Here is a 21,830-nt window from a genome sequence, read left to right on the forward strand (position 1 = left end):
GAATTTCTAAAAAGACGACCTATGCCTACTTTTCTGTGAATAAAAACCATTAAAACCATAATTTAAATCAACATAAAGCTACTTGTTGTTTGGGCAAATAATGATACTAACAATTAAATGAACATTTTGAAAACTATGCTAAGATTATTCAAATGTTATCCTAATTACCAAAACCCTAGTTTAACTCGGTGACTTTTTGAACTCCCGCCAAACCATATAATTATCTCAAGCATGTCGTCTTCATTTCTATCCTAATTAGATACCCATACATAGTGTATATATGTATATTCAAACTATACAAAACGGATATTGCTTATCAAATTCATTCATCAGTTTGCCACGTCAAATCAAATTATCGAGAAGTGTGTGTGGGGGTGCAGTTTCACCTTATGCCACCTCATGTTTCGTTTGACGGCACATGGTGACAGGCCCGATGAGATTTTGAACCGTTTAATTGATACTAATCGGTATCTTAGGTTGTATTAATGTAATTACAAATACCGTATTTTTTAATGGTATGCACCTAACTAGTTAGAGTTATCAATTGTATTGGACCAACGAAAAAAGCCGATACAAGCTTTCAAAGTCAAACAATTGGGTGTAATGCTAATAGAAAAAATAAGATAGTTAGGAAAAAGGTGTTGCCAAAATATAGGAGCCTCTGCTACAGTAACCCGTGTTTAAAAGTGCCAATATCCTAATTATCTCATACAATGCAAAACTCTCCATCACCACCTGCAACTACTCCGCTCATATACAAAACAAGGATTATTTCAAGTAGGTTGAGCATAAAGATGTGAGTACGATAAGTACCGGACAATAGCCAGCCAAAAAAGGCTAACCGCCAAGAGTATTTCCATACAAAATGTGCGTCGGCTAATCCGCAAATTATAAGGTGCGACATACACAAGTCGTCGAGGTGGCGCAACTTAAAGATTCATCTGATACTGGGCAGTGAGAGAGCGTGTGAAGTGTTATAGACGCAGACGCCAAGGACATGGAGTAAGTGAGCAGATTGTTATGCAACCGAGCATTTGAATACCATCTTGTTAGGTAATGGACCCATCGAGACATATATACATACATAAACTTGTAACACCTTCTGTTGGCAAGGGTGAACACATAAAATTTGTGTCTGTGTTTGTGGAGGACATTTGGGGGTAATCAGTAGCAGAACAAGGAGTTAGTGGGGAGGAAAGTGATCGGGTAGCACAATTTGTTATCAGTTTTGATACAGTACACTCGTTTTAGCACTGGTTTGTTAGTTTACGTGGTGGCCATTGTTTATTCGCAATGCCAAAATTATGATTGGGAGTTGATAGATTGACCTGCTACTATAGTTATTTCAGAGATTTTTACCTGTGTGATTAAAGGCGAATAGATCTTTTCTGGATTTTGTTAAAATTTCAGTCTACCATAACTTTTTCCACGATAAAATATTCCTTACAGACCGATTTGTCTGTTAATAGCGTTATGAAGGATGGCAGGCACGTTATCCTAATGGCTCAAGCCTGCCTGCCTACGTGCCTGATGGTTTTTTGCATTTAGGTGGGAACTACGGCATTTGAAGATCACATAGTGACCTTTATATCAACATGCTGAAAATTCAATTGGAAAATTTTTACGCGGAAATTGGTAGTAGGTACACGAGGCAGGTACAATATCAAAAAAAGGGATAGAGTTATTTATAAGTCTTAGAGCTTGGCCCTTTTTTCCTAGGCCCAAAATAGGCCAACCCGCCTGCCTACATGTCTGGCTAGGCCTACTAGGTCGCCAAGAAGTTCAAAATGATTTTGCTGGCGCTCTGCCAATTTCTGATATCATATTACCGTATCAATATAATCAAATCTCCTACGTTTCAAAAACCAAATTGTAGTATCAGCAGGTTTTTTTGTATCTAAAGTCTCGATTAATAACAATTAGGTGTACCCTACACAAACATTCTCAGGTTTTGCGTCGCCTACAGTAATCCTCCAATGCTTCTTCTTCTTCTCACAAATGGGGTCGTGTTGTCATGAATCAAAAACAACAAACACAGCAGCAAGAAAGAGTGAAACTTCTCTACATTCAACCAGATCATAGGCCAGGCGACACTAATTTAATTAGCGTCATCATCATCCCTCATCATCGCTTTCCAAATTTGCGATCCGATATCGCGTTGCGTTTTTCGCAACTTCTTCGTCTTCTTATTCTCCCGCGCGTTGTCACAACATATTTCGAATGCAAATATTTGTGTTACGGTGGGTGGGGCCACGCCCGACAAGGGCCCCCCTTCTCGCGACCGTACTGTAACTGACACTATGCATAGATGTCAAACAAATTTACGCCCCTGGTAGGAAAGACTTTGGGAGACAGGCGGAAGACGGCCCGCGTGATGATCGAGATCAGTTGAGGATGAGACACGACTGGAAGGGTTCGTACTGTTTAGACGAGGTGGGTAGCCGGACCTCCGATACAATCAGCTCGGCGCGGTGTGTGTTCAGTGAAGCGTGGAAAGACGATGAAGATGTAGGAGAAGAAGAACCGATTTATTTTGGAGAAACATTAGGAAAAGAATACGATTGAAGTGATACATATGTCAGTGGCGACGGGTTTTAGAATAACAATTGATGTTAGATGATTGATGGGAGAAGTGGAGAAGGGGACCTGGGATAGCAAGTTTAAGATATTCCAGCTTGACAATTATCACGTGGTGTCAGAGTCTCATTTCGGCTTGATCTACGTAGATCTGCAAAAAATGCGGGAGAAGAGACGCAGAGTTCTTAACTGATTTCGTATGTCCAAAAAGTCCCGCATTTTTGTTGATCAAACCGTAACGGGGCAGCTTGGCACCACGTGGATTATTGGATCCTCAAGTAGCCTTGGCTCTCACAGAGAGATTTTTTGATTTTTCTGGCGCCCGCTAAACCTATCGGCACAATTAATTTGTCAATTCATTACTAATAGATTTTATTATCAAAATTCAAAATTCAATTCTTCTATTTGTTGGTTTTTTCAAATGTTATTATTGTCACATTTTTTTACTTTGAGAAAAACCAGTAAAAATTGTACAACAGATTGGAACTACAGTACTCCTTGAAGACGCGCACATTTAAAATTGACAGTAACCGGGTATATGCGATATTGCATGATGTTTGCTCCGATAATACGGTACCCGGTCTCGAAACGACAAATTATTATCAAATGCGAAAGGATGTGCGCCTTTAAGGAGTACTGTAGCTTCAAACTTTTTCTGCTCCTGAATTTTAATCTAACTTTTATAGTTTTTCGATAGAAATATATTCATGAATCAAAGAAACTATTATAGAAACAATTAAAAATATTTTCGAATCTAGAGAAAAACAACCAAAATCAATAAAATTTCCAAAGCAGTGATAGTTTGAAGTTACAGTACTCCTTACAAAAATTCGGTCGTGTCAAGACCAGCCACCGTAAGACTTCACTCGATCGCTGTGAGACCTTTTTCGCGCCTAGAAAACATTTAATGACCATGCGATTTTGTGATCTTTTTTTTGAAAATGATTAAATAATCTGAAATTAGTCCTTTTAAAACTATGTTGTAAAATCCTATTTTGGCAAAATTATCAAATTCAGGTTACTGTAGAAATTCAAAAAGTGTTATTATATCGGTATCATAATCTGTGTGTAATTAATCACATATTAACTATTTTATGACTCAACAAACAATTTTCTATCATTACGACTGTCAAGCCAACTGTTTGAATGACGTAACACACTTCCCATCTCACACCTATCTTCAACTTATAGTCATTACTTGCGCAATCCGTCTGACTCCTCGTGTAACCAATTAATAATGCTCAATTGCAACGTAATACTGTAAAAATGTAACTAGCCGGAAGGAGATCCCCCGTGTCAGCTGTGAGCGAGCGGTGTCCTTTGTCGCATCGTAAACGATTTGTCGGACACGTTGCAAACCTGGGTGGTAGTCGCTCTTGTTTTGAGTGACAACCCCCACTTTGCACCTTTCCGCCAATGAGGAAGGGTCATAGAAGATTGGTAATCGACACTTGTTGGAAGAGCAACTTCTGAATTGAAAAGCAAGCGACAAATGGTTGGATGGGGAGCAGCAGCAGGTAGACACTTTGGCGACGGGCAGATTTATGATGGGAACCTTGGGATTCTACAGGGGCAGGATTTGAAATTTTAAAATTGAGTTTTTGGAGAGGGATTGTTTATAAGTAAATCTAGAAATTCACTAAATTTCATTCTATTATAAAAACAGTCAACAGAAGAAGGCTAAAAAACAAATCAAAAAAAATTTCAGAAAAAAAATCATCCTCTCATATAATGATCAATAATTGTAGAGAAGACAGCAAAACCAGCGGCACCCCAAACAGCTGGCATGATTCCGGCTCGAAGTCCAAGAAGTCCACCGACGATTCCTCCAGAATAGGTTCCGTTGCGCCAGTCGCTTTTTGCACGGATCGTTTCCAGGGCGCATTCGGTTCCGGAAAACATTAAACCGATGGATCCAAAGTTCTTTCCGTAGGATTTCATTCGACTTGACATTTCTTTCCACGTTTGTTTTAGGGTTAGCTGGAAAATTTTTTGATTAATTTGTGGTTAATTTGTGATTTTCTATTCAAAAAATCGAAGTTTGAAAATTTAGGGATTACTGTAGAGATTTAGGATTACTGTAAGTTTGAAAATTTAGGATTACAGTAGAGATTTTGGATTACTGTAGGTTTGAAAATTTAGGATTACTGTAGTAAACAAAATTTCGTAAAATTTTAATTTGTTAGTTCAAGATTTTTTTCTGGAGTTTTTGAATTTTCGATTAGACAATGTAACCTTTTTTGTGTTTTGAAAATTTTTTGAAGAAAAACCACAATTTTTAATTTTTTTTTTCAATTTTTGAATTTATGGAGTAAAAAAATTTGTGTACATTTGAAAAAAAATTAATATTTTCGAAATTTTTGGAAATCGAATATTAGGTGTTTTTTGGAAATTTGATGTTTTTGCGAATGTTTTAAATTTTCGATTTTTTAGAATTTTTGTATTTACAATTTTTTGAGCTTTTGCCATTTTTTTTTCAAATTTCTCAATTTTGAAACGAGTTTTTTTTGGTAATTTTTTACTTTAAGAGTTTTCGGAATTTTTTGAAAATCTTAATTCGATCAAAATTATTGTATTTCGTCTTTTTATTTAAAAAAATTGAATAATTTCAGATTTGTGATTTTTATTTCAGAATTCCAAATGGACATGGGAAAAATTATTTCTATATGATTTTATTTCTTCGAAGCTATACCTGTTTCGTAGGATCTCCTCCAACCATCGATAGCTGCGGATCAACTGAAGCGGTGAAAAGTCCGAAAGCGAATCCGACTCCAACTCCGAGCACTCCAGAAATCGATGCTTTCACCGTACAATTCTCCATTCCCCATTGAATCCATCGTTCTTCTCGTGACATCTCGGGTAGTGTGAGCATTTGAATCGGTTTAATTGGCGTACGTTCTGGATTCCACGGCCTCGTTTTGATTCCGATCATCTGATCAATCATCTGAACGTATGCTGATGGTGTGTACTCGAATGGCTTCTCCTCGACGACGACTCGCTCTTTTTTCGGCCTGAACGGATTTCCGAAGAGCTCTTCCATTGAGGTCGCATTTGAGGAGGCCAGCGCCATCTGGAAAAAAAACGGATTTTAAAATGGAAAAATGCCATAAAATCAGCAAAATGAAAAATTAATTTTGATTTCGCGCGGAAATAAATTTTATAATGATTCTAGGACAATGAATTAGCTAATTTTTTGTATTACTAACTATTTTTCGTGTTTTCCAATGGAAAATTTAAAGTTTAAAGCATACAAATCTTATTTATTTATTTAACGAAACCCTATATATCAGAAAAACTAAATTTTGCACCGTTTTTGGGATCAATTGGTCTGCTATTCTATATAAAACACATTTACAAACGTATATTTGTCTAACTTGTAATAAAAGTTGAAAGAAATCATGCAAAATCCTGAAAAACACGTAAATTAGCGAAAATCCAAAAAAAATTAATTTAATCATTGTCCGGGAGGAGTACACGGCCGAGAATCCCAAACCTCATTTTCAGCGCGAAATTCGAATTAGATAGAGAAGAGGTTAATTTTTGCATTTTAAAGCATTATAAAATCCGTTTAAAACATTTTTTGGGATTTTCTGCTTACAAAAATGTATATTTTACATCTTTAAAATTTTACAACGGCAAAAAACTTTGAGGTCAAAATTATCTCCACTGCTACTCCGTTCTGGCTCTGAACTCATTATTTCGGAATTAAAATGGAACGAAAACCATTGTTAAGCGTCAAGAGAATAAATAAAATCAGAATAACAAACTATTATATTTCATTAATCATCAACGTGTTGCAATAAATTAATAATGATATACACACATTTACAAGCATTTTTAATTTAGTTTCCCCATAACATTTCTGAGATCTAGTATTTATTTCTACATTTCACATATCGTCGAAGAATCCACTCGACGATGGATGTTCCGTTGGCGACATCATTGAGATTCTGGTGCTACTCTCTTCTACTTCTTCATCATCATCCTCCAACATTGGTCGTTCTTCATCATTTTTGTTGGATCGTTTGAATTTCGATGTGGTGCTCCCGTTCCCGGCGTTGCTGCTTCCAAAAGAATTTGTCCAATTTTGAGTTCTCTGGCTCCTGTCATTCGATCTTTTGATAGAATTCCGTTCGATTTGCACCAGAGATCGTCCAGAATTAATCATATCATTTGTCATTTCATCTGCTTCAACAAACTGATCAAATCCAATATTATGAAGCACATAGGCGCCAACTCTGTAGTAATGAATTGCACAAAGGAGGATGATGCAAATTGGAAGATAAATATTGATTCCTTTCGCCAGAATCGGAATGACATCGAGATGACCCATTAATTTTGTGAATTGAGTTTCGATTCCAAAACTTTTCGCCATAGAAATATGAGAATCCATATGAATCATTCCGAGGAAGTTTAGGCATATCGGCGGTGTTAATCGGCAAAGGAGTCTGAAAATATTTAGTTTCTGGGTTTTTTCGCTGTTCTTGCAATTTAAAATTGGGGTTTAAAACCTACATAGCACTGAATAAAATACTATTCTCGTCTGTGTGCCCATTTGGATCCAAATGATAGTATTTATAGATTTGAAGACGAAATATTGTGAAGTATGCGCTGGTTATCAAGTACACAATAATTCCAAATGCAACGAACTGCAAACAAAATATTTTTTTTCCAAAATTTCAAATTAAAATAAAATAATTATTACATACCTGAGTATACTTATAATGAAACCGTGTCGAAGCATATTCCGTGACAAACGCCGCCGGCGATAATGTGTACGAGACGACAAAGAACGTGCATTCCGAGAAAAGAACGAAGAAAGTCATGAAAACGGTGACAATTCCCAGAATCCGACAGAATGGAGTTTGTAGTCGTGTGTACCAGAATCTTCGGACTCCAATCGGCACGCAAGTGTTCCTGGATAGTTCCAGATTGTAGCCATTGGATTCGGAGAACGCCAGGTTTTCCAGAAAGAGAGCACGATCCACGAGAACTCTGAAATAAAAAAAGAATTTGATAGAATATATTCTAGAATGATTACCAGAGACATGAAAATTTGTTATTTTTGCGCAAAAAAAATATGATGCCAGGTCGGTCTCGACACGTATTTTCGGTGCCAAACTTGGTTTTCAGAACTCACTTCCACTGCGCCGTCGCATTATTAAGCGTCTGCACCGCATAAATTGTCTTTTTGTGAAGACTAATCAATTTAGCTTCAGAACACGGTCCGCTTTCATCGAGATGAGCATTATCGATTACTTGACGAGATGGGAACAGGTTATCGATGACGTCATCGCTGAATTTTGAAAGAATTGTTCGGACTTTTCTCCGCTGGCCATTTGAGTCATTTTTCATCGAATTGAATAGCACTCTTACTTTCCTGAAATTATAATAATGCAACAATAATAATAAAGATTTTCAAATTTTGTATTTACTAACTTATAAATATCTTTCACATTTTCCTCTGCTTCACTCTTCTCTGACGCAAGCTTTTCGATGTCGAAATAGGTTTTTCGTAATCGATAGTCTGTAATATATCTTCAATTATTATTTTTTTAAAGAAAATCTCTATACTTACGTCGATTTCCATGGTGCCAGAGACTACGTGGCAGCTCGACGAGCCCGTGTCCAAGCAACACTACAAGCAAGAATAATCCCCATGTGTTCGATGCAGAGACCACGATGACTTTTAGGTTTTCTCTGAAAATGTTCAAATGTTGTTCAAATATAACAAGTTTTTGACACTTACATGTTAATAGAAACACCCTTAAACATTGCATAAATGAGAATCGCTAGAAAGCATAACGAATAAATAGCGTAGTAGAGAGCATTATTGATCACTGCCGCACGGATTTTCCCAAGAATCGTAAAGTTTCCAGCTGTTACGTAGCTTTGAAGAAGAGGAAGTATGAGCCATGTAAGAAGCTGTGCACTCCAATATACAACGCGCCAGAGGTTGAACAGAACATCATCGGGGACGTAACCGCCGGGAAGTTCGCATTCCGGAACAACAGGCGCCGGCGTCGATGTTGTTGTGTTTAGAATTCGCTGTCGATCGTTCTCGCATTTGTGGAAGAATGTCTATAAGAAGGTTTTAGTAAAGAAATGTTGATATTTAGCATTAAAATCTCTTTTTTCCGATTAAAAACTCACAATTGCCACATCAAGAGGGAGAACGAACACAATAATTAGCGAGAAATACCATCCAATAAACGTGGATATCGTCACAATTGGATTTTGCTTTCGGATTGTTGAGTACTGAAAAGAATGATGAAATGCTTAAAGTTTCTTTGAAAAAATAATCTATTTCTGGCTTACCTTATTCAATAAATAGGAAGTTAGAAGGAAAACAATAAATAATTGAACGGCTAGCGAAATAGTTCCCATTTTAAATGTTACATCCAACCGATCACATATTCAGATAAAAATAGCATCGATGCGCAGAAAACACGTATTTCCTTCGAACTTTTCACTCCGGGAGGAGAGCAAGAGATTTAGAGAAAAAGAGGAGTGCGGTGGGGCGCACTTGTATTCCCTGCGGACGCATATTTTTCGGGACATGGAAACATGAGAACAATTTTAATATTTAAATCGATACGTGGTGTCATAATGTCCCATTTCGGGTTGATCTACGAGAATTGCGGGAATTGAGACGCAGACTGCTCAACTGATTTCGCATAGTTACGAACGTGCTGACGTCACATTTTTGGGAAAAAATCCCGCATTTTTTTGTAGATCAAACCCTTATGGGACAACCTGACACCACGTGGCAGCAACGAAAGTTTAAAATTACAGTACTCCTTTTGAATGCGCACACCTTTTCACATCTAGCGATATTTTGTCGTGCCGAGACCGGCGAGGACAAAAATCACTAAATTTTCCGTCAGTGTAACATCGAACTTTTCGAGATCGACTCAAACACTGGATTCGATATTCCTATTCTTCGAGAAGCTCGTGCAAGATCTGAAGTGTCGCCTGATCTCTATCTTTACCATTTTCGATACTTTAATCCTGCCGAATTTGATGCAGAGTTTCCAGTTCGGGCTACGTATCACTGTCATGAATTCCCATACATTTGGGGAGTCTACAAGGACAATTATTTCGAATTTAACGATGATGATAGAACCGTCACCGCATTTTTAATCACTTCCTTGATATAAAAGAGTATTAACATAGAATCCTATAGTAATTTCTAAACTGTCAGAAATTCTTTTCTCTCATATTTACAGTTATCGGGCCAAAGCCAGTTACTGATAAACGTCTGAGAACTCCTTAATTTTTTTTTCTAAATTTTAAAATCATTAACACAATTCGAACTTCAGATCTTTCAATCTGGTTACAACTTCTGGGATTCGATGATTCAGAAATTCCAGTTCGATCTCATTACCGGCCTCACTGTTGAATCTCATATTGAAACTACGACGAGTTCTTCTTCTCTAACATTCACTCCTGCTTTAATAATTATTATAGCCATAATTACAAGTGCATAATTTCACGAACTTTATCATGTGATCTCCATAAAATAAATAAATAAAATATTTTAAAGTTCAGAGAACTGCGCTTATTCAGCTTGGGTAAAAAAAAAGAAACAGAAGAGGAATCAGGAAATTTAAATTTAGTGATTAATTAAAAAAGGGATTTTTGTTTTGGAACCGAAACGAGTTTATTTGTCACCGTCTCCGTTATCCATGCTGACCGATATCCAAGACGCCGAATTCGACATTCACCGGGAGTGCCCTGAAAATGATCAAAATATTGACAAAAAAAAACAAAAGAATATTTAACAACTTACAATCTACGTCGTAAAGCTCCAATGCGATTTGAAATTCGTCTCATATTCGCGACACAGCGGTACTTCCATTGATTAATCTGATTGAAGTGGTGACGGAACTCTTGGCATAGGATTTGAGCTCGTTGTGTATCACCGGCAGCCAAGTTCTCGTTCTCCTCTTCCAAAAATCTTTCCAGATTTTGTACATTTTCGATGAACTGTAGTGCTAGACCTTGAATCTCTGCTCCACTCCTTCTGATTTGCAAGCGAATCCGAGAATTTTGAGCAATGGAATCTGGATTCGCTCCGTTTCTGGTACGGTCGCTCTATATAAGCGTTCCTGGCAGATTATCAGACGTTGACGAAATCTTAATGTTGCTTCCACTTCTACCAAATTTAATTCGGCGGCTGCGAGCATCTGGAAAAAATAGTAATTTATGTAGTTTTAAAAAAACAGTTTGAAATTTCAACGGCTGGCTCGTGCGAAGATAAAAGTTATTTTTCTAGAGAATTCTGAAAATGCGGGAAAATCGTCAATTTCATTCTATTCTGAACGATAAAGTAGATCAAATTTGTAAACTAAACAGTTCTCGAAACTAGGCGCCAAGAATAAAACACGGTAATTTAGATCGAGCCGCTGAATTTTTTTGTGAGTTGATATGGACTTGCAAAATTCAATAATTATTTCCACTAAAACAAATCTTACTGTGCTTCCGGTGCCATGTAGTGACTCCTGTCGTATTGTGAAGCTACCATAGATCGTGGTGGCCCGAACAATGATCTAGTCGGTGTGTGATTCTGTTGCTGAGCCATTTGTCGGTTCAAATTTGATTCAAATTTGCCACGGAGGGTGTAAGCTGTTGAGCAGTCATTCTTTCATTGATATTTCTGGATAAAAGTCCTGGCTTGAAATGACTGGAACGAGTTGATTGAGCAACCGATTGAGCCGCCATCGATTCACTATCATCCCAATCCATCGATTCCACGTGGTTATTAGGCTTAGTCTGATAACTTTGCATATTTTCCTTGTTCTCCCGACTTCTCATTGCAGACCAAGCTGGACCAGCTTTTTCCTTGGAAGAAGTGTCACTGCCATTGAAAGGATCGTTGAAAACGAAGCACATGCACCTCTGACAAAAGCGACATCTTGTAATAAATTCTGAAAAAGTGGTGTAAAACTTGTGTAAATTTTCGAAAATAAATTATTTAAAACGAAATATATCCAGATATATTTTGATATATCCAATTGGATCCAAAAAAGATCTCTAGATCTACCGTATATCTTCTATTAATATGGCCTCCCTATTAGACTTGCACTCCCTATTAGTATTGCCCCTCGGAGACCTTCCGAAAATTAGTATGGCACTCCCTATTAGTCTTGCACGCCCTAATAGTCTTGCGTTTACTCTTTTTTTATTGCAATCCCTTATCGCTGATTTTAGGATTTCAACAGAATTTTTTGCCTATTTTGCAACAGTTTTTTACAACATTTCTACGAGATTGAAGTTTTTGAACTTATATGAAAATCAAATTTTCTGAATTTTTACATAAGATTCGAGCTTTTTCAGAAAAAAAACTAGTAAGCTCAAAGTCAGAAATATGCTCTGAAAATTAGTATTGCACTCCCTAATAGTCTTGCACTCCCTATTAGTATTGCAAACGGGAAGGCCATCGAAAAATAGTATTGCAGCCATATTAATAGAAGAAATACGGTATATCAAGAGATGGAATGAAACAACTGAAAGGGCAACATTGTAAGGCAGATAAAATTAAAAGAATGTGGGCAGAGGGAAAGAGAAGAAATAATAGAAAGAAGTCCAGACGTGACAGAGAGGGGTTAGTTAATTGCATATTCACTGTGGGTTTCTAAATAATTGTTTTTCAGAACTTCTGCTTCAAGCGATGCATATTCTTCGGATTCAGATGCGGAGGATGATATCACACAGGATGATGACGACCCGATGCTCCTTAATCTCGACGACTCACTGGATCACAATGTTGAAGCTCGCCCAGAGCAGGAGCCTGAGCCAGATCTCAACATTGTACATTCACCAAATGAGATGGAACAGCCAAATCAAGAGGATCTCGAGCATGAAGGCATGAAGTTTGAAGAGCAGAGTGGCTCGAGAAGAATTGCTCAGGAGAGTGCTTCTGAAGCTGTGACAGATGGTCGATCGAGTGATGAAGATTCACAGTGAGCATCTGAATAAAATACCTTGAGCATCTGAATAAAATACTTTGAGCCTGAGGTTTTGACATTTAGCCAGAGGTTTTTTGTGCTTTCTTCTAATATTTTGACTATTAATAAATGGTTTTCGAAAATCTACACCAGCACTACAGTAATCAATTAAAGAATTACTGTAGTTTTCGCTACGAGATATTTCGCTCGTCAAATATGTGAGTGTACTATAGGTGGAGTGTGAAGGCCACTTCGAAATTTTCGTATTTTTTATTTATGAAAGCATGTTTTATCATCATATAATTCGGAGAAATAACGTTTTATTTAAATTTTCATAGACTAGACTTGTCTAAAAAATGTGTCTGCATTCTGGCGTGAAATCACGCGCACCCGCGCACAAAATTACGCAATAATGCACACTCTGCGTTTTGCGCGCTATTTTTTCATTCTCGTTTATAAAAACATTTTCCGTGGCGCTGGTATCATCGTTTTCTCTGATTTTCTTGTAACTTTCTTGCGAGTTTTATCGCTGTTACTGACGAATATCGTTTTTTATTTTGTTTTTCTCCTAGCACCGCCCGGCGTTCTTTGTGTTATCATCGTAGCCGTAAATCGATGCCCGCTAAAAAGCTATCTAAAATGTTTACCAGCATTTTCCAGATGTTCTGGGCGAAAGAAGAAGAGGAAAACTCGCTGATGCGATTGCTGAAGACCGACAACTTCACGTTGGAAGATGTCCTGCTCAACGAGTTCGTTGTGCAGGAATCTCGATATGGAAAAGCTGAATTGGTTCAATAGTAAGTCTCCAGTTAGCATTTATTTTCATAAAAAGTATATTTTCAGCATCACAAGCAGGGAAAACATGAAGGCGTTATTAGAGCTCAGTCTGAACCCCAAAATCAACACCGATCTGCCGATGAAACAACAATACAGGCTTTCTTTCATAGCCTCGGAAATTCTCACGATTCGAGGAACTGATGTGTTTCAAAAACAGATTGTCACAGTGAGTCAGGGTTGAATCGCATATTTTATAATTAATTAATTAATTTTTTTCAGACGGAAGAAACAAGGAAATGCCTGGTCGATTTTTTGAACGACAAAACTCCATTGAACCATCTCGTTGCCGGATTCTTCGCAAAAATCATGGAATGCCTTTTGTCAAGGCATTTCGACTTGGTTCGTTGAATACGAACACTCCAAAGACCCTCTGTATAAAGTTTCAGACGTTCAGTCTTCTCCAAGAAACCAAGTTTTTCGACAAATGCCTCCGAAACATCAATCTCGGAGCAATCGAGTGTCTTCTCGAGAATCTGGTGCGAATTCCAACCACAAGTGAGGGAACGAGAATTGTGAAGGAGGTATCAGAAAAATTGTATTTAAAACCATTCTTGCCGCAACTCTCTATTTACAGTGGATGATATCTGAAAATTTATTCGAGAAGATTGTCGATCGGATGCGGGAATCAGAGACAGACGATGAAAAGGAGTGTCTTGCTGAGGTTTATTGCGAAATTCTGCGAGAGTTGAGGGATAAGCTGTACATTATGGAGAGCAAGGTCGATGAGTTGCACGCAAAATCAATGGATGAGACGTTGATTGCTAAAATTGCAGATAATCTGATTGTTGAGGTAGTATTTACTGGCATAATTCCAAAAGTCACATCTATTTTTCTATTTTTTTTAGGAAGGTTGTCCCGCCGAGGAGCTCGTCAAAAAGTCCGCCCTTATTAGTGCATCAGCTAAAATCTTGGAGGCTTTCATCAAGACAAACTTTGTTTCAAATGCACCTGCCCAGCAGCTTGAGGAAATAGAACGAAATTTGATTGAGGAACGACACTATTCCTATGGATTAATGCGGCCGTGCATGGACAACGATCCGTACGAGCATTCCTATCAACCGGATCCCGAAAGAATCGTCGAGGGGATTCTCGCGAATCGGCTGCCCAACATTCTTCAGACAGTCCTGCGAGATATCGAAGCGAATGGTTCAGTTTGGCAACCACTTCTGCGATTGATTATCGAATTGTGCAATACCAATTGTATGTCAACGCATGAGAAGATTGCAGTCGCTTTCAGAAGTCTTCCCTTCATTAATGTATGCATAATTTATTTTATTTCTTATTTCTTTATCAAAAATTTGAATTTTAAATTTTAAATTTTCAGTTAATCAAAGCTGCAAAGATGCTGCCTCGTGCCAGTGTTCTCCACTGCCTCCTCGTAAAAGTTGTCATCCTACTTCTACACTCCAGCTTCCCATGTGATGAGCTGTCTCCAGCTGCAGAATATTTGCTCACAGAAGGAGGACTAATTCAGAACATATACGATACAGCGACCTCTCCAAATCCTGGATCCTCGGTAGCTTGCAGTGGTCTCCGATCGTTCAATCAAAACCTTGGAGATGCTATCAACCGTGCGAAGAAGGCAGGAATTCCCAATCAGAAGTTGCTTGCTATTTTGAGTGTAAATAATTTATTTATTTATTTATTATCGTTCTTTATATATATTTTTTATAATTTTTCCAGGCAGACAACACATGGACAGAACTCGAAGATATCATTCATCTTTACAACTTGAAACATCGCCCTCAGATGCAACACGATTTTAATGATTCCAGTGTGGTCTCATCGATTCGAAACGACAGTCACGGTTTCAACGATAGTGAAGAGTGGACTGATGCTTCTACGAAATTCGCCGAAATGGATGCAACATCATCTGCTAAGCAAGCGTTTTCTGGTTTTAGGTTAGTTATTAAATTATTGCCAATTTTACGTCTAATCTATTTTTTAGCTCGCCATTCGAACCAAATATGCAGCGATTTTCCGACTTTGAAGGTCAATTTGACGACACGCCGGACGAGGATGAGTTCAGAAAGTTGTGCTCAGAGCGAGCCAACTCCTCGTCGTGCGCTGGAATAAGTTTCGAGACGAGCCCAATCAAATGGCCTGGAGAGGCAGAAAAGACATCAGAGAAGGCGTCGGAACCACCGAGTGTCGTTGCCAGTACGTATCCACAACAGACAAACGGGAATCAGGCTTTTCTAGAACAGGAAGAAGGAGACGGGGAGTGGGTGTGGCCAACTGTGCCACCACTCGGGGAAACCGAAGTTGTCACTCAGACTGGACATCGTCCGGAAAATAACTGGGTTGACGAGACGGCACCTGACTTTTCACATTTAGGTAATAAAGCTGGACATGATAGGTGGGATTGCAGCCACCATCAAGTCTGTAGATTGTTGCACGTCGGTTTCCCTTTCCGATTTCCTGGAGTAAGCCATCCCACCTATGTTGAACCAATTTTATTACTCAATTTAAAATCAATGTTTTCAGACATGGCACCCCCAAAGGAAGACGATATGTGGGCCGATTTCTCCTCGTTCCCAACCATCAGTCCGACTGCAGCTGCAAACTCGGCGTCGTCCAGTAGCTCCGATGCGTGGCCTGGATCAGACATTCATCTTCAAGGGGAAGCGTCGGATTGGCCGTTGAACAACTCGCACGAATCGAAAGCATCCGACCCGGTAATGGTTGGACTTGCTGCGAGTATATCCCATCCTGGAGACAGCAGCGAGGCTTGAAGCCCTTGCAACTCGTGTCATCCCCAATTCGTTTCACATCCCAATTATTTTCTACATTTTTCTGTTTATAGTCTTGTATGCAATTCACTTCGAACTTCCCCCTCATTTTCAACCAGAATTCCAAAATTTTTCTGTGTGTGTGTGTTTCTTGCAAATTTCACTTATTAATTTATCAATCTCGATTTTGCGGTTCTTTCCCATTCTCCATTCGTTGTTCATGTTTCCCCATATTCCCACCGACTTTAAAACCGTTGCATCCGATGCACTTAGAATTTTGTTTCCGAATTTTCCGTGGCTTCTCATCTTTGCTGGTTTCTTCTAAAGAACATTATCTTATCATTTAAAAAAAGTGAGCGCCCCCAGTGATAAGAAGCACGGCTTATTTGTTACTTCTTCTAATACATAATATATGATTCTCGGGCAACTTTTAATTTGGTCCAATCTTTTCCCCCTCTACTCTTTTTCTTGTTTAGGTGGTTATTGAAATTCAATTATTCTGATTTCACCTTCATTGATTGTTTATCTCGTGTTAGTGAGTATCAGATTTTCCATTCCATCCTATTTCACAATTCGTTGCATTCAATAATAACTTCCCACTATTTCTTGTATTTCTTCCTCTTTCATGAGTTTATAAATTCTTTTTAAAAAATTATAGCTTGATTGAAAATTTGGATGTTTTATGATCATTGTTCTAATATCTTAGTTTTGTTTCAAAGATCTTCAGAAAAAAACATAATTTATTTTCAGAAAAGATGTCTTCAAAACGAAAAGTTCTTCTGATGGGCAAAAGTGGATCCGGCAAGACTTCGATGCGTTCGATCATATTTGCCAACTACATCGCCAGGGATTGTTCGCGTCTCGGGCCAACAATCGAAGTTGAGCATGCTCATGTCAAGTAAGGGATCAATTCTGGATCAATTATCAAAAGAACACAATTTTTCCTTTTCCAGGTTCCTCGGAAACATGGTTCTTCACTTGTGGGATTGTGGTGGTCAGGAATCATTCATGGAGAACTTCCTCGTCTCGCAAAAGGATCAGATCTTCAAGAATGTTCAAGTGCTCATATACGTATTCGACGTGGAAAGCCGAGAGTTCGAGAAAGATCTCAGATATTACCAGTCTTGTCTCGAAGCTCTTCTCCAAAATTCACCGAATGCTCAAGTCTTCTGTCTCATTCACAAAATGGATCTGATCGAGGAGGACAAACGTGAAGAGACGTTCAAACGTCGTGAAGCAGATGTACTGCGATACAGTGAACTTGCAGCGACTCCACTTCAGAATGAACGGACGAACGCTGTTTGTCAATGCTTCAAGAGCAGTATTTGGGATGAGACACTCTACAAAGCGTGGTCCGCGATAGTCTATCATCTGGTGCCAAACGTCGGAACCATGGAGGACAAGCTGAAGAAGTTCGGAGCTATTTTGGATGCCGATGAAGTTATTCTATTCGAGAGAGCGACGTTCCTGGTTATTGCGCATGCTGTTCTCCGAGAGCATAAGGATCCACATCGATTCGAGAAGGTTTCAAACATCATAAAGCAATTCAAGCTTTCATGCACGTAAGTTACATCGAAACAGATTAATTCAAGCTTCATCTTCCTTTCAGAAAAATGGGGTCCAAGTTGGATTCGATTCAAGTCCGAAACAGTCAATTCTCCGCATTCATCGACTCGTTCACCCAGAACACTTATGTTATGGTAAAATCTCAAATAAAATGTATTTTAAAACACTATTTTATTTTGTTCAGATCGTGATACCCGACGGCAACGCATCGGCTCCAATGATCACAATGAACGTGAAGAACGCGAGGAAGGTGTTCGAGGCGATCGAGACGAAAAGCTAGACGAATTTGAATATTTCACCGAGTTCTTGCCCCGCATTCCAGTTATTTTCGTTTAGTTACCATCCCATATCCCATGTTGCTGTATTATAATGCTAAACTGATTTATTTAAATCCAACTGCAAAATTGTTCAACTCTATATTTTTCACTATATTTCGTAATTCACCGCTTAGATTTTCCGTTTCGCCAGTGCTTTTGCGAAGTTTTTCGTTTTTTTTGTTTAATTCTCCCCGTACCATCCAAATCCGATTCTTTGCGATAGTCATCATCGAAAAAACCTATCGTTCGTGTTCTTGTTCTGTATTTGTATATGAATTGTGCTATATTTTCATTTGGAATTTAACTGATATTTTCTCGTTTAATTAGTAATTTGTTATCAACAAGTCTGCCTATTTTAATCTATGTTTAAAAAAGTATAAAATTTCAATATAAATTCAGATGGAGGTGGCTGCTGCGGTCGGTGTGATCGCTTCAGTTCCGATCCTTTATAAGGCTATAAGGTAATGTTTTTCTTCTTAATTTGCAAAAAATTAATAATTATACATATTTTCAGACCTCGGATAAAGACATCGGTGGAGTGCTGGTTTTGCCGCAAAAGCACGAAGGTCGAATACCAGCAAAGGAATAGCTTCACCTGCCCGTCATGCGAACAATACAACGGATTCACCGAAGACGGAGACTATAACCGTCGGATTCCTGGACAAGCGTGGACTACACCCAAGAGATATTGTGAGCCGGGGAAAATGCAGTCAGAGAAGCCGAGCACATTTTTGGATCGATTTGGCGGGGTGAACATGAGTCCTAGTGAGTTTAATATCCTTTTTTTATAATTTATGAGTTAAATTAAAATTCCAGAAGCTTCTAACGGTCTCTGCTCGGAATGCAACCTCGGCCAGGAGATCATAATGAACAAGGTCGCAGAATTCGAGCCCATTGATGAGGATCGATGGAACGAAGAGCTCGAGGATTATCGATACAAACTGGAAAGAATGTACCAGCTGTGTCCGAGATGTACAATTCAAGTTCATGGAAAGCTGGAGGAGGATAAGAAGAAATACTCATATCTTCTGAAAGTGAAATATAAGCTGAAACATGCAATTGGATCTACTCTACGAGAAGTGATGAACAATCAGAAACGATCGCGGAGATTCTTCTTCGCCGGTGGAAGTACATGTGAAGCTCTTCATTTTGGATGCCTCATCTCTTCAATTATTCTCTTTTTGGCGAATATCGACTTCTTACAGCAAGATGCAGGAGCATCGCTGATCAATTTGCCAAAGGCTCTTCAAGATATTCTGCCAGAAGTTTATAAATATTCCTTCGTCATCAATTTTCTGATCTTCACTACACATTTGATTGCTGCATTTAATAATAAGTAAGTTTCATTCTACAATACAAAAAAACTGTAATTTTAATTTCAGATGCCGAGTTACTCTTCCCGACCTGCTGCTGCCCATCCTTCTGATCCTCGCAATGCTAACAGTTTTGACTTCAAGTGATGTGAGTTTCAAAATATACCCTTTGCAAGTTTTACACCTCTTTTTTTCAGAATTTATCACAAGATGTCGCTCTTGTCAGAGGTGCATGTGCTTCGTTTTCAACGATCCTTTCAATGGCAGTGACACTTCTTCCAAGGAAAAAGCTGCATAAGAAACGACCGAATAAGATTGTTTCAAGGTTAAATAAATATTTTATTTTTAAAAATTCCTTCAACTTTTTCAATTTTCAGTGCCTTCTCTGTTGCGTCAACTCCGATCTCTCAATGCTCTTCACAAAACAGTCGAAACGCTTCACTTCTCGATCATGACCACACGATTCTTCGAAGATCTCCACATACGCCATCAGCAAGCCCTCCAGCAATGAATTCCTCTCCACCATTGCTCCGTGAAATAACAAATGGTCCAGTGTGGTCTGCAATGAGAAGTCGGGAGAACAAGGAAAATATGCAAAGTTATCAGACTAAACCTAACAATCACGTGGAATCAATGGATTGGGATGATAGTGAATCGATGGCGGCTCAATCGGTTGCTCAATCAACTCGTTCCAGTCATTTCAAGCCAGGACTTTTATCCAGAAATATCAATGAAAGAATGACTGCTCAACAGCTTACACCCTCCGTGGCAAATTTGAATCTTGATACGAGATCTGTCGATTCTCCAAGTATATTCTCAAGACAACACCGGCAAATGGCTCAGCAACAGAATCACACACCGACTAGATCATTGTTCGGGCCACCACGATCTATGGTAGCTTCACAATACGACAGGAGCCACTACATGGCACCGGAAGCACAGTAAGATTTGTTGAAACTGAAATATTTATTAAAACTTAACCCTTTAATCTTGAACAATCAGTTATTTTTTGTTTAGAATGATAATTAGAGAAGCAATAGTGTGATAGCATTTGTGCAGGATAATTGTATATTAGACTTTTAAAAACTTAGAACTGATTGGACGTTGGACTTTGATAAATAATATGTGGAATTTTGGTTAGACCTTTCAAGTCACAGGTCACGTAAGCTCAGATGAAAACTAAAATTAATTTAAAAAGAATTGAAAATTCCGTTATTATTCAATTTAGATTTAAAATTTGAAGATTAGATTTTCGTTTCGAGACCGTGGTTACGGTATTTTGGAGCCAATAATATTTTGCAAGAACCAGCATTTATTGAAAAGATTGACTAAATTCTGTTTGGTTTTTCTACGTTTTTCCTTCTATTAACCTTCAAGATTCCCATCAATTTTATTTATTTACAGCACTCGACCCGGTTCAGTGTTCACATCGGTCTCGCAACAAGACGGACACTCAACGGTCAGCGGCGCGTGGCAGTGTCGCGTCATCGGCATCCTCTTCGCGCTGGTTTTTATCGTACTCATCATGCAGATCGGACTGTTCTACGTTCTTTTCACCCGCAATTGATTCGACCTTATTATATATGTTGTTTTCTATGTTTCATCTCTCTCCTCATCATGCCCTATTCACATTTTTGTTGTTTGATCCTGTGTGATATTAGTTTCAAGTTATTTGGGTTCCCAGTGCTCTTTTACTATTTGATGTGTGTCTAGCTCGTTTTGTTGAATTTATTCTTTCAAATATGCCCCTTTTCACCCTCTCTGATGATCTCACTTCGTTGTTAAATACCTTACTACTTCAATTTCTACTACATGAAACCCATCTACATATACATCTCTCTCCAGTACAAGTCTATTGACAAAATGAATAATTCCCGAGAAAAAAGAACGCGCAAAAGATGAGAAATGGATTGCAACAACATCAACAAACAAGGCAGCTTCCCCATCCCGCCTGCTGCGCACCACACAATTGCTCCACTCCTGCGCTTCTCCCGGATTGCACACTGTCTGGGAGTGGTCGAATCTCTGCGTCTCGCCAATTCACACACTCTTCGTGTCCTCTGTTTGTCCGCCTGACCTCACTTTAGTAGATGTCTCTTTTGAATACCAGTTTTCTATGCCCAAAATTGGGAAAACTTTGAAATTGGCAAATTGTAAGGTTTTTCACAAAACTTAAAAAACACTTCTATATTTACTGCTAATCAAATAAAAAAATCTTAAAAACCACCGGTGGCGTAGTGGTTAATTATTTTGCTGCCGCTCAGACGACGCCAGTTCGACTTTTACCATCTTCTGCCACAATTACGGTTACTCGTATTCATCTTCTCACAATTATCCACACCGTCATTTGTTCCTTTTCTCTTCCGTATCTCATATTTTCCTCCCTTTTCTTCTCATATTTCATTCACTTGTGATCCTCCCTTCCTCTTTTCAATGGACGAGTCTTGCAGCAAAAACCAAAACTCTTATGAATTTTTCATGCCATATCCCTTTTAAATAGCTCAATTCTCGGAAGAAACCGTGTGTATGTACTTATGC

General features: G+C 38.5%; 5 protein-coding genes, 6 non-coding genes and 1 pseudogene across 14 annotated transcripts; 7 read left to right on the top strand and 5 right to left on the bottom strand.

The window, feature by feature from the left end:
- Nucleotides 1–930: 930 nt before the first annotated feature.
- Nucleotides 931–1,064, top strand: C47G2.14. The gene has a single exon (NR_051688.1). It is a non-coding gene; the product is annotated as an Unclassified non-coding RNA C47G2.14 (non-coding RNA).
- Nucleotides 1,065–2,014: 950 nt separating this feature from the next.
- On the bottom strand, nucleotides 2,015–2,274 carry C47G2.19. Its single transcript, NR_051689.1, has one exon. It is a non-coding gene; the product is annotated as an Unclassified non-coding RNA C47G2.19 (non-coding RNA).
- On the top strand, nucleotides 2,162–2,345 carry C47G2.22. Its single transcript, NR_051690.1, has one exon. It is a non-coding gene; the product is annotated as an Unclassified non-coding RNA C47G2.22 (non-coding RNA).
- Nucleotides 2,346–3,887: 1,542 nt separating this feature from the next.
- Nucleotides 3,888–4,087, bottom strand: C47G2.13. The gene has a single exon (NR_051691.1). It is a non-coding gene; the product is annotated as an Unclassified non-coding RNA C47G2.13 (non-coding RNA).
- A 122-nt stretch (nucleotides 4,088–4,209) lies between these two features.
- On the bottom strand, nucleotides 4,210–5,647 carry C47G2.3 (Mitochondrial import inner membrane translocase subunit tim-22; the record flags this gene model as incomplete). Its single annotated transcript, NM_064011.5, has 2 exons — nucleotides 4,210–4,557; nucleotides 5,270–5,647. 2 exons carry the CDS (start codon nucleotides 5,645–5,647, stop codon nucleotides 4,294–4,296), a joined length of 642 nt encoding a protein of 213 aa, NP_496412.1. The 3' UTR covers nucleotides 4,210–4,293.
- A 641-nt stretch (nucleotides 5,648–6,288) lies between these two features.
- C47G2.4 (G-protein coupled receptor-associated protein LMBRD2) lies at nucleotides 6,289–9,094 on the bottom strand. Its single transcript, NM_064012.7, has 9 exons — nucleotides 8,896–9,094; nucleotides 8,731–8,835; nucleotides 8,327–8,658; nucleotides 8,156–8,277; nucleotides 8,017–8,104; nucleotides 7,718–7,957; nucleotides 7,287–7,572; nucleotides 7,093–7,226; nucleotides 6,289–7,025 (listed from the first exon to the last, which is right to left on the bottom strand). The coding sequence occupies exons 1-9, from the start codon at nucleotides 8,962–8,964 to the stop codon at nucleotides 6,467–6,469; spliced, it is 1,935 nt and encodes a 644-aa protein (NP_496413.1). The 5' UTR covers nucleotides 8,965–9,094; the 3' UTR covers nucleotides 6,289–6,466.
- A 390-nt stretch (nucleotides 9,095–9,484) lies between these two features.
- C47G2.6 lies at nucleotides 9,485–10,067 on the top strand (annotated as a pseudogene). The gene is made up of 2 exons: nucleotides 9,485–9,730; nucleotides 9,900–10,067. Coding segments are annotated over exons 1-2 (414 nt in total).
- Nucleotides 10,068–10,257: 190 nt separating this feature from the next.
- On the bottom strand, nucleotides 10,258–11,508 carry C47G2.8. The gene is made up of 3 exons (NR_146640.1): nucleotides 11,055–11,508; nucleotides 10,370–10,766; nucleotides 10,258–10,314 (listed from the first exon to the last, which is right to left on the bottom strand). It is a non-coding gene; the product is annotated as an Unclassified non-coding RNA C47G2.8 (non-coding RNA).
- On the top strand, nucleotides 10,551–10,569 carry C47G2.9. The gene has a single exon (NR_051692.1). It is a non-coding gene; the product is annotated as an Unclassified non-coding RNA C47G2.9 (non-coding RNA).
- Nucleotides 11,509–13,175: 1,667 nt separating the features above from the next.
- On the top strand, nucleotides 13,176–16,748 carry saps-1 (Serine/threonine-protein phosphatase 6 regulatory subunit; the record flags this gene model as incomplete). 3 transcript variants are annotated; one of them, NM_001129124.5, is made up of 10 exons in its annotated part: nucleotides 13,176–13,324; nucleotides 13,371–13,530; nucleotides 13,584–13,703; nucleotides 13,751–13,885; nucleotides 13,939–14,154; nucleotides 14,210–14,620; nucleotides 14,689–14,985; nucleotides 15,048–15,265; nucleotides 15,313–15,524; nucleotides 15,852–16,748. In NM_001129124.5, 10 exons carry the CDS (start codon nucleotides 13,188–13,190, stop codon nucleotides 16,097–16,099), a joined length of 2,154 nt encoding a protein of 717 aa, NP_001122596.1. In that variant the 3' UTR covers nucleotides 16,100–16,748. The 3 variants fall into 3 exon arrangements, with proteins under 3 accessions (NP_001122596.1, NP_496414.2, NP_001122597.1); NM_064013.7 differs by having other exon boundaries at nucleotides 13,188–13,324; nucleotides 15,313–15,701; nucleotides 15,852–16,744; NM_001129125.3 differs by having other exon boundaries at nucleotides 13,188–13,324; nucleotides 13,745–13,885; nucleotides 15,313–15,701; nucleotides 15,852–16,738.
- A 98-nt stretch (nucleotides 16,749–16,846) lies between these two features.
- Nucleotides 16,847–18,264, top strand: raga-1 (GTP-binding protein). Its single transcript, NM_001393190.1, has 4 exons — nucleotides 16,847–16,994; nucleotides 17,050–17,658; nucleotides 17,706–17,796; nucleotides 17,847–18,264. The coding sequence occupies exons 1-4, from the start codon at nucleotides 16,852–16,854 to the stop codon at nucleotides 17,940–17,942; spliced, it is 939 nt and encodes a 312-aa protein (NP_001379077.1). The 5' UTR covers nucleotides 16,847–16,851; the 3' UTR covers nucleotides 17,943–18,264.
- Nucleotides 18,265–18,378: 114 nt separating this feature from the next.
- Nucleotides 18,379–21,174, top strand: samp-1 (Transmembrane protein 201 homolog; the record flags this gene model as incomplete). Its single annotated transcript, NM_064015.8, has 7 exons — nucleotides 18,379–18,440; nucleotides 18,494–18,744; nucleotides 18,796–19,315; nucleotides 19,362–19,440; nucleotides 19,490–19,617; nucleotides 19,670–20,233; nucleotides 20,697–21,174. The coding sequence occupies 7 exons, from the start codon at nucleotides 18,379–18,381 to the stop codon at nucleotides 20,857–20,859; spliced, it is 1,767 nt and encodes a 588-aa protein (NP_496416.1). The 3' UTR covers nucleotides 20,860–21,174.
- Between the last annotated feature and the right edge of the window lie 656 nt (nucleotides 21,175–21,830).

The sequence above is a fragment of the Caenorhabditis elegans genome, chromosome II (assembly GCF_000002985.6).
Source record: "Caenorhabditis elegans chromosome II".
Lineage (NCBI taxonomy): Eukaryota > Metazoa > Nematoda > Chromadorea > Rhabditida > Rhabditidae > Caenorhabditis > Caenorhabditis elegans.

What these genes read in the sequence shown, in the direction of transcription:
- C47G2.4 (NM_064012.7), bottom strand. Translation starts at nt 8,964, where the DNA reads ATGGGAACTATTTCGCTAGCCGTTCAATTATTTATTGTTTTCCTTCTA. An exon ending in TCCCTCTTGATGTGGCAATT is followed by an intron (nt 8,659 to 8,730) that starts GTGAGTTTTTAA and finishes ACCTTCTTATAG; the next exon opens with ACATTCTTCCACAAATGCGA. An exon ending in AAGGGTGTTTCTATTAACAT is followed by an intron (nt 8,278 to 8,326) that starts GTAAGTGTCAAA and finishes GAACATTTTCAG; the next exon opens with AGAAAACCTAAAAGTCATCG.
- raga-1 (NM_001393190.1), top strand. Translation starts at nt 16,852, where the DNA reads ATGTCTTCAAAACGAAAAGTTCTTCTGATGGGCAAAAGTGGATCCGGC. An exon ending in CAATTCAAGCTTTCATGCAC is followed by an intron (nt 17,659 to 17,705) that starts GTAAGTTACATC and finishes TCTTCCTTTCAG; the next exon opens with AAAAATGGGGTCCAAGTTGG. An exon ending in CCCAGAACACTTATGTTATG is followed by an intron (nt 17,797 to 17,846) that starts GTAAAATCTCAA and finishes TATTTTGTTCAG; the next exon opens with ATCGTGATACCCGACGGCAA.